Source organism: Hemicordylus capensis, chromosome 7 (genome assembly GCF_027244095.1).
Source record: "Hemicordylus capensis ecotype Gifberg chromosome 7, rHemCap1.1.pri, whole genome shotgun sequence".
NCBI classification, from domain to species: Eukaryota; Metazoa; Chordata; class Lepidosauria; order Squamata; family Cordylidae; genus Hemicordylus; species Hemicordylus capensis.
In genome coordinates, this window is record NC_069663.1 from 31,819,885 (window position 1) to 31,830,153 (window position 10,269).

General features: G+C 51.6%; 2 protein-coding genes across 2 annotated transcripts; both read left to right on the top strand.

The window, feature by feature from the left end:
- Positions 1–3,448: 3,448 nt before the first annotated feature.
- Positions 3,449–6,179, top strand: LOC128333246 (uncharacterized). Its single transcript, XM_053268515.1, has 2 exons — positions 3,449–3,578; positions 5,461–6,179. Exons 1-2 carry the CDS (start codon positions 3,572–3,574, stop codon positions 6,177–6,179), a joined length of 726 nt encoding a protein of 241 aa, XP_053124490.1. The 5' UTR covers positions 3,449–3,571.
- A 1,225-nt stretch (positions 6,180–7,404) lies between these two features.
- LOC128333283 (mucin-7-like) lies at positions 7,405–9,687 on the top strand. The gene is made up of 2 exons (XM_053268591.1): positions 7,405–8,716; positions 9,549–9,687. Exon 1 carries the CDS (start codon positions 7,931–7,933, stop codon positions 8,648–8,650), a length of 720 nt encoding a protein of 239 aa, XP_053124566.1. The 5' UTR covers positions 7,405–7,930; the 3' UTR covers positions 8,651–8,716; positions 9,549–9,687.
- The last annotated feature ends 582 nt before the right edge of the window (positions 9,688–10,269 follow it).

Sequence of the window (10,269 nt, forward strand, 5' to 3'; positions counted from 1 at the left end):
AGAGGGATGGAAGAAAGGATTCCCAAGCATAAAACTAAGCACCTTTTTAAACACTGCGTTCAAACCCACTGCCTAATGCAGGAGCTCTCAACAAGGCATCCCCAGATTTTGTGACACTACAACTCCCTAGCTGCACTGGTTGGCCACAGCACCTGGGGGTGATGGGTGTTGTAGTCCAACAACATTTGGAGCACCAGGTTGGAAACCCCTGCACAAGTGTCTTTCAGATTGAACAACACACACAGGAATGACTGGATTAATTAATAAAGGAGGATTGCGGGGTAATGGAGAATAGTAATGGAGGGGTGGAATTGGGAAGAGCAGAGGATTAGTTTCTAATTTGCAGGATGGGCCATAGCTCAGCTTCCTAGGTTCTTATTTCTGGAGAAAGGTCCCAGGTTTCATTCCTGGAAGCATCTCCAGGTAGGACAGGGAAGGTTTCCTGCCTTGAAAGCTTGGAGAGCTGCTGCCATTCAGTGTAGATCAGGGATTCTTAACGTTGCGTCTCCAGATGTGATTGGACTTCAACTCCCATAATCCCCAGTCCCAGTGGCCTTTGGTTGGGGATTATGGGAGTTGAAGTCCAATAACATCTGGGGACCCAACGATGAGAATCCCTGGTGTAGATGATACCGAGTTAGATGGACCAGTGGTAGCTTCCGATGTTCCTATCAGATCAGGGGTTTCCAACCTTGCATTCCCAGATGTTGTTGGACTACAATACCCATCACCCTCAGCCAGAATAGCTTCAGCCAAGGTTGAGAACCCCCAGATTAGATGAGGAATTGGAACGTCTGACCGGGCCGGATGCTTCTCGACTTCACTCACTCTAACCCATTAACAGGTGGCTGAAAAGTCCTTGCCAGTGAACTGTGCAGGAGCAGGATTTCACCCCATTTTCTCTTCCGCACCCTGCTACCTTTGACTTGCCACCAGCAAGAATATCTGCCGCAAAACGAACTATACTGTCTTAAGGTTTTCATCTTCTATCGTAAGCAGAAGCGCAGAAACCATCTGTCTTTATACACACATTTTTATTATGAATTAAAATGGATAATGAATGACCACAGGTATGAATTGTTTTTGAAATACAAACTGCAGTTGTACAAGGGGGTGTGGGTGGGGAAACCCTATAAATGTGCAGACTCGACACAGGGGCGTAGCAAGGGCCCCAGGACAAAAGGTAAAGATGGGCCCCTTCCCCATCTTCTTCTTCAGAGAAGTTGCTCAGCTGCCGGGGGGCGGGGGGGGGCTCCCTGATGGTACCAGGGACATTTTTCACCTCCTGTTCCCTGTTAGTGACCCCCCTGACTCCATAAATATCATAAATATCAATCAATCAATCAATCAATCATTATTATGATCATAGACCAGCACAAAGTATAAGGTGATTTACAAGTATGGTTAGAGGCGTGGCACAGCGGGGAAATGCTTGACTAACAAGCAGAAGGTTGCCGGTTCGAATCCCCGCTGGTACTATATCGGACAGCAGCCATCTAGGAAGATGCTGAAAGGCATCTTCTCAGACTGCGTGGGAGGAGGCAATGGTCAACCCCTCCTGTATTCTACCAAAGTGATAGAACTGCAACAGCAGATACTAGGTGATGAAGCTATAAAACTGTAGAAGTATAAACATCATAAAAGCTATTATATTAATAAAACAGTCAATGCATAGTCACAAAGCTGTTAGGCTGGTGGAGCACATGTCTTTCATGAGGCTGAATATTACATGGTCACTAAATATTGATCTGTATCCCAAAGAAAGACTTGTGTTCTCTTCACTCTGGTGGGAAATAAGGTGGTGAAGAGCTCTTCATTCTTGTGCTCTACAATTACAATCCATTTAGCCACATGGTTTCCCCTGCCGCATTGAACTTTCGTGTGTTTAGACACCCTGGAATTTAGGGGAGCCCCCGGATTTTGGTTCCTCCACCCGGCTGCTAAATTCCGTCCGGATTTACGTGGATTTCAAATGTGCTGCCCGGATTGCCCGGATTCTACTCTGGATCCAATCACATGGGAGGGTAGAGAAGGAGGGTATACAAATCTGTACAATAAATAAATAAATAATGCAAATTAGTTGTCTGTAATCTGCATAATCTGCAAATCAGGCCACCCAGATTTGGGAAGCTTGAATATGGTAACCCTAAGTGGTACAGTCCCTCAGTTCCACACTGCCAAGATCCAAGTTCCACACTGCCAAGAATCAACAAAGGAAGCAGCACAGACAGAAGTGGGGTATTTTCTGGCTAAATGACTACGGCAGCCAACGACTTCTGTTTGAGAGAGTAAGCTAGGTCACATGATCCCCACCTGTGTAGGTGGAGCACCCAGCCAAGGTAAGAGAGCCAGGTGCACTCCCGAACCAGGGTTGTGTGAACTCCAAAAGCTAGGTGGGAGAAGAGGGGAGTGGTCAGATGGGAAGTGAGAAATGGGTCAGATGGATGCACCTACCCAGATTCTCTCACCAGCATTTGGAACCTTGGAAAGATGCTGCCAGTCAGTGTAGATGATACTCAATGAGATGGATCAATGGTCTGACTCAGTACAAGACAGCTTCCGATGTCCCTATCAGATTGGGGTCATTTGGGGTGGATGACAACATCATTATACAGTTAGATCTACCTGTAGAATCTCTTGGGCGCAAGTGGCTTCATGAGTGTTTGACCGACCTAACAGCAATCCAGTTGGTGGGGACTAGAGACAGGGTCTTCTCGGTCTTCTCAGTTGTCTTCTCGGTTGTGGCCCCTCGGTTTGGAATGCCCTCCTGGAAGAGCTTTGCCATGCTCACTCCCTCAGTGTTTTTTAAAAAAACAACCACAATAACATATCTTTTAAAAGATGCTTTTTTATGTCTTATCTGCTGCTTATAGTCTAGTAGGTCCTTTAATTTTTTAGTTCTTAGTTTTTAGCTGTTTATTAATAACTTTTAATGTGAAACTTTTAAAATTTGTCATTTTAAATGTGGTTTTAGCTTGGTCTTTTAACTTCTTCGATTTTATTAATCTTTTACTTTACATTATATCTATTTTACTAACCTGAGCCACCCCAAGCAGAAGTGTACTGGAGGGGTGGGGCACAAATATAATTGATTGGTTGATAGGTGCCAAAGAGGAAACCTGAGAGCATGGCTGGACTTCCATTCAACCCCCAAAGAGACTTCCAGTGGCCAAATAGACTTGAAATGGACTCTGCGGAACTTGGGTCTGGTCTCCCCTTCTGAACATCTAAGTGAAGAAGATGGATGGTTTGATGGATGGTTTGATATCGGTAGAGAGCCTGTGTGAAGCTGGCCATGACATCATCTTGCATCATCACGATGCGCTTCAGACATTCTTCTGGCCCCCACCTCACCAGCTGCAGGTTGCCATAGGGACCGCGATAAACAATGACGCATCATCGCCCTTCAGTTGCCCACTCCCTAACCGACTTTCCAGCGGTTTAGGAGTAGGGACAGCAGGCTCCTCTCACTGGAGAGATTGCCTGGTCTGCTCTCACCAGAGAGACCATCTTCTTGTCCTTGTTGTTGTTTTTGCTGTCCAGTGGACTTCTTTAGACATTGACAGTCATCATGGCAGGTAGGAAATGGTGCCATCCAGTAGGAAAAAGAAAAGGAAGGTTGTGAGTTGGTGTCGATTCCTGGAGACCACAAAGCCATGTGGTTTTCTTGGTAGAATAAAGGAGGGACTCTGTGGCAATTCATTTGGATGGATTGTGGCCTGTGTCTGCTCTTGGGTCACATTTCCCTTGCTTTCCTTTATCTGACTTTATACCACACCTTCCCTTTCCAGTTTGTTCTACCGTCTGTCCAAAGAGGTTATCCCCTTTCCCCAGCCTTCTTATATAGTTCATTCTTATCAGGAATCATCAATGGCCCCTTCCAAAGTCTTACAGGCATGAGACAAGGAAGTCAACAACCTAAATTTTGCCAGTAGGGGTGAGCATGCATAACAGAGGAGGTAGGGGGCAGTGTTTCCTCTCACAGGGGTTCCGAGATGTTGTTCACTGCAACTCCCAGCATCCCCAGCTGCGAATGGCTTTCGGCTAGGGATTCTGGGAGTTGTGGTCAACAACATCTGGGAATCCCTGTTTGAGGGAGGCAATGGTCATTGAGAGGGAGGCTACAGCAAGGCCTGTTGGAAGTACTCCATTTCCATTCAGAAAGAGGAGTGGAGTGCCCTCTAACTCTAACAGGGAGGGGGCTCTTTCTGCTGAAAAGACCCACAAAATCAGTCCCTGCTTGAGTGACTGCAGGCTTTTCAAAGAGCTTCTTGCAATGGCCCCACAGGAAAACATCTGCAATGGTGCTTATGTGACATATGAAGGGCACAGAAGGGGTGAATCTCAAAGGCTTAATGGAGAAAGCGGACCTAGAACTAGAATCAGAAAGGTGGGGTGGGGGAGAAACTGCGGTAAGGGTTAATTCATGATGCAATAACTCATGCAGGACAGAAAGGACATCAGTGTTGAAAAAGGAAGATGAAAATTATTCAGAATCATTTGTGAATGAATTACGTTTCTCCTTCAGTCCTAATCAGAATTCCAATGAAGGGGAATGTAATAGGGGTGTGTTTGAACTAGTGTCCAGGTCTGTGCTGAGTATCCAAAAGAATCGACTCCTGCTTGGGAGAGGCTTTCCATAGGCAGAATGGGTGCACAGGGGTTCTTTCACTGGTTCTGGTTAATTTCCTCCCTGGTTCCCCTGGGAGGGCCTCTTTCCTCCCAGGGCTGCCCCTTCAGCTCAGGCTAACTGCCTCTCACTCTGGAATCCGATTCGAACCACAACATTCTCTGGCCTCCTGGAACCAAGAATGCTCAGAGGGGAGCAGATTTCTCCGTGCTCTGCATCCCCCAGGTCCCAGGCAAAGTTCTTAGCATCTTCGGTTAAAGCAGGCCTGCTCAGCTTTGGCTCCCCAGATGTTTTTGGACTACAACTCCCATAATCCCCAGCCAGCCACAGCGGCCAACAGCCAGGGATGATGGGAGCTGTAGGCCTACATCTACAGGAGGGCCAATGTTGAGCAGTTGGGGGAACCACAGACCTTGGAGAGCGACTCTTTGCTCTTGCAGACCATAGCAGGGGAGAGACAAGTGCCCTGACTGTGGCAGCTGCATGCACATCATCCATCTCATCTGGCCTGCTCAAACTCAATGAGATGCAGGAGCCCCTCTAGAAGTCCTCCAGGACTAAGAGGCAGAGGGGGGCATGAGTGCTGCTAGTTCTCCACATCAGGGTTGTTGGGCTTCCTCACCTGAAGTGTGGTACAATACTCAGAGCATCCCAGCAGGGAGGTGGGCGCCTCCTTCCAAGTGACTGAAGCCATGGGTTCAGAGGGAGGCCTCGGGCCAATTGGGTAGTTGCCTCTTCCCTTCCCATCAGAAAGGTGTAGGTTGGGCCTCCTTTGTAGGGCTGTTGTAGGAATTACAGAAATCAAGGTGCCCCCTTCCTTTTTCTTACAGATGAGTCGACTGAAAAGAGGCCGTCTGCTGGCTCCGCCTTTACGAGCACGAGCTCGGCTGGGGAAGGAGGAGGTTCGCCCAGCAGCTTCCTCGAGATACCGACGGCGACCATTGGCTCCACCTCCATGTGGTCCTCTGTCTCTGACCTCTCCCTTCAGTCCATCGAAGGGAGGGACAGCAGGGACCACAGCGACCCAGCCGAGGGAGATCTGCGGAAGCCGCAGCGGGAGCACCAGTGGCCTGGCTCGCTGGCGGCATCCCCCTACCATCTCCCCGGACCCTTCTTTGGGCCGGTGGCCCCCAGCCATCCCACTGCGGGCCCCATGGCCCAATTGTTCGACCATCCATATTGGCGTGACATGCCAAGCCCGCAGCTGCTACAGCTGCGACCTCCAGGGCCGGAAGAGCTCCCACCACTCTTGCATAGGGTGAGGGAGGCTCCTGGCTACAGACATGCCATGCTTGCCCCCATCCCTCCTGCTGAAACAACATCTCTGGCCCAGCTTGCCCCCATCCCTCCTGCTGCAAGAACATCTCTGGCCCAGCCAGCCAGGGCGGACCCGGCGCGCAGGAGGAATCTGGTCCTGCTGGCCCACCGGCTGCAATCAGAAGGCAGCACCACCACCACTGCCGCTGGGGGGTTCCGCCCAGCCCCACCGGATCAGCCCAGGAGCGGCAAGCCAACGGACATTCGACGTGCGTCCAGAGGTTTGTGCTGATGTTGGGAAAGGGGCGTCCTCCCACCTAGGGCTCCCTGTGTCCTTCCCATGTGTCTGGCGCAATCCTTCTCTTGAGGCCATGGTCTTCAAAATAGATTCTTCGGAGCCCTGATCTTCTCCAGGGAGGAAGAAGATCAAGAAGCATTCCTCGGCTCTTTGCCAAGAGGGCCAACAATTCTCCCCATAGACAGCTCTCCCACCACTGTCCCTCATCCCTTTAGCCATGGGGCTGCATTTCTAGAGTACGCCATCTGCTCCCACTCCACACAGGGGGGACACCTTTCCAGGCCTGGCCATAGGAACAGAGCATGCATTCTGAAACATAGCCCAGAGTTTTGGGAAATGTGCAAGAGCTGATCACTGGATGACTCAATGTCTGCCCTGATGTGCAATGTTTGAAAGCTGTCTTCGGATGAGAATTCCTGCTGCCCTCACCCCTTACCCCACCCATCCGTGACTGCTTGAGCCCCCTAAGGAGTCAGCCCTGCCACCTTCCCTCGCCCTCCCTCAGGGGAAATCCACCACCTCCCCTTACCACACGGCAGGGCTGGCTCTGGATCAGATCTTGACCCATCCCCTGTTCATCCTCCGTCCTTCTCTTTCAGTCTTGATTCCTGCCACTGAGCAGCCACTGGCCATCCAAATCAAGGAGCCTGCAACTCAGAAAGCAGAAGGCTTCAGCACCAGTGCTGCCCCAAGAATGAAGATCCCAGAGTTGGGACCACACAGAGGTGGGTGTGCACCATTGTGGGGGAAGGACAGTCCCGTGACTGGCCCCACCAGCCCTTCGAGAACCTTGTGCTAAGAGAGTTGAACAGTGGAGGCCTGATGTGGGTTGGGGGGAATGCCACTCCCTCAGCATCTGTGCCTTGGGATGGGGGAAAGCTGCCCACAAAGAATGAGCCCAGATCCGGCCTTTGGCACCCCATTCCTTTGCAACTTTTGTCCATTGAAATGTTTTCATTATTAGAACTTGCCTGGAAGTTACAGACTTGCTCCATCTTTTCCCAAACAACTGACTTCTCTTCTCCCTTTCTAGCAGGGACCCAAAAGTGCCACCCACCATCTCCTCCCCAGCTGCAGGGTCGAGGAATGGCCAAGGGAGGAACAGCCCCGCCCACTGGGGAGATCCAGCTGCGCCCTAAGGGCCCTCCAATTCAGAAGAAGCTCCTTGTTCCAAAGCAGCAGTTGCTTCCGGAATTCCTCTTCCCGCCTCCTCCACCAGAGCAAACCAAACTGCTCTCCAAGGGAACGGCTTCCCATGGGGTAGCCCCACAAGAGAAAGACACCCAAAGTGCCAAGCCAAGGGTGCAACTCTTTGACTTTTTGCCCCCCATCACCTCGGCGCCCAAAAAGGCAAAGGCCCGCTCATATGGGGAGTTGGTGGGCAGGAAACTCCCTGCAGAGAACAATGGAAAGAGGGCAAGGGCAGCAGGGGCAGAGAGCGTGCCAGCACCCAAGGTGCCACAGGGAAGCCCAAAGGCTGAGGGGGAGGAGAGATCAGGAAAGACGGCCCAAGCACCCCTGGACCAGAAGGAAGGGAGAACCGCACAGAAGATCCCCACTTGCCATCTGGAGCTGGCCGTCCCACCCCATCTGCCAAGGAAACCAGCAGGAATCATGCCAGGCCAGAAGCTGCTGAAAATGCCTCAGGTCCTGCCAGGAAGGGGGAAAGCACGGCTGCTACCACCTGAAGCCGAAGCTGGGGACACAAAGAGGAAGAAAGTGGGGGCAGTGGATCCGCCCAGGCTATGCCCCCGACTCCAAGGAGCAGCCTGGCCAGAATGATGCGGGACTCCGTGCAGGTGTTCCATGCCCTGGGGCCCCCGGCAAAATCCAAGAGTGCAGAGGGACATCCTGGGCAGAGCGTGCCCCCCAAAACACCATCGATGTCCATGGGAAGGCCACCATCGGGAAGCATAGCCCAGCCACCACCAAGGCCATTGGCAGCCCTGCCAAGCAGACCAGCGGGGAAGGCACCGCCCAGCTCCATGGCCAGGCCAGCAGCCATGCCGATGGCCAACCTTCCCCCTAGCTCCCTGGCCCACCCACAATCAATGCCAGTGTGGAGGCCGCCAGGATCCCGTCCCTTCATGCTCCGGCCCTCCTCCCTTGCGCAGGCAAATACCTTGCGAATGCACAGTCTTGCTGGGAGGACCTTTGGCCAGCCCCAGCCGGCCTCTCAACCACAGCCACAGCCTTGGGGTCCCACACCAACCCACCAACCCTTCCTCCCTGCCCACCAAGCCTCCACGGAGCATCCGGTCCTTCCACCTGGCCCCCAGAGCACGACAGCAGAGCAGGAGTTTAATGGGGCCACATTCATCCCTTGGAGGACGCCCCCGGCCCACCTGGAAGTCTCCCGGCCCATGACGGAGGAGCAACGGCCCGTCCGGGAGCTGATGCGGCGGCGGGCACAAAGAGCGAGGGAGGAGGCAGCTCAGTGGACATCGGCCGGCCGCAAGCAGTAATTCGTGGAGCGGGAAGAGGAGATGAACATCTCCCTTCAGTATGGCTACCCCTGGCGCCACTGAGAGGCAAGTCTCGTCTCTCGCTGGGTGTCCTCCTAAGCAGCAGGACTCCCCGGTCACTGGAGATGGCCTGGTGGGGAGAACTCTGACGGGCCCGTCTTCACCCTTCCTTCTGCCGCCCTGAGAGGGAAAGCTGGTCTTCTCCTTCACGGGCAATGATGGGGGCTCTTCTTTCCCTGATTGCTGCCGGCAGGGGGCAGGAAGGGACTCCTGGGCTTTTGGTGGCTGGAGGGATGGTGGATTTGGGCCAGGGATGCAGTTGCAGCAGAATATGTCTACATGTGAGCTTTGGAGGCCTGCTGCAGGTTGACAAGCTGCCTGACAAATCATAGCTCTGTCAGAAGCAGCCTTTGAAAAGGGGGCGGGGCAATTAAACCCCTTCCTAAAAGGGGCCGTCCTTTCACTTCCTCCTTCGGCCCACCCTTGAAGGGTCCAAGGAAGGCTCCAACATTCCTGGATTCCCTTCTTGATCGCAGCACCTTTTAAACAGCGGGGAGAAAAGCCGTGGCTGTAGTTCCCTCTATTATAAGCTCTTTTCAATTCACTTTCTTCAACCTCTCATGTTTCTTGAGTCTATTTTATGTTTGCAACGAATGAAAAGAATTCAGCTTACTCACAGTATATTACAGTGTTCCCCCTCCCATATGATTGCAAGCTTGTATAACTTCATTTTCAAAATTGGTAAATCTTAACATTTTATGTGTTATCTTCAGGTGTTGATAATTTTAAAATGATGTTGTTTTAACATTAGTACAGATTGGGTTGAGGTATAGAGGTTAAGGCTAGAGTTCTGCATCTTCATTGATCAGAATATTTCTTTCTTTTGTATTTTGCTTAGGTCCTTTTGCGAAGAGCCAGACAAGCTGCCCCCAAGAAAGAGAAGCAAGCCACACGGGATGCCCCTCCCCTTTGCCTCGTGCGGAGGGGAGGGAGTTTGTCCCAGCCACGCTCTGCAGGAGGCCTCAAAGGCACCTGATTGGCCCGTTCAGTTTTGGGGGAGGGGCTTTGGCCCTTGCTGGGTTTTCCCCGCCCCTGCTCTTCAGTTCGGGCCGAGCATCCGCATCCATGGAGGAAGGAGCTCTTTCATAGAGCTCCTTCTAGGCCTGAACCAGAGCGGGCGGGGGGGGGGGGTGAGCCTGATGTGTTTTAGAAAACCAAAGTAACTCCATTTTACTTAGAATACCTCACTCTAACTTAAAGTAACCCCAGCCCAGCTCAGGCCAGCTCAGGGACATCACGGCCTCACCTGATCAACATCATTATCTCTCTCCACTAAATTGTATCTAAAGAAACTTGGTTCTCACAGGATTCTCACTGTTCTTTGCTGACAGTTAAGAAAACAGGATGTAACCAAATAAGGAGTGATCACCAGATGAACAATGAATCATTCGCATGCGTACTAGATACTTAGTCCACCATTTTGTTGCCACGTATACTATGTCTAAGGTATCAGCATCATTCAGATTGTTTGTATAAATGTAAGATGCACCTATAACCAATTTGTAATCAGTTAGAGAGCGTAAAGCCCTCTGATTACCTGTTGCAACTGCAGTGCAATA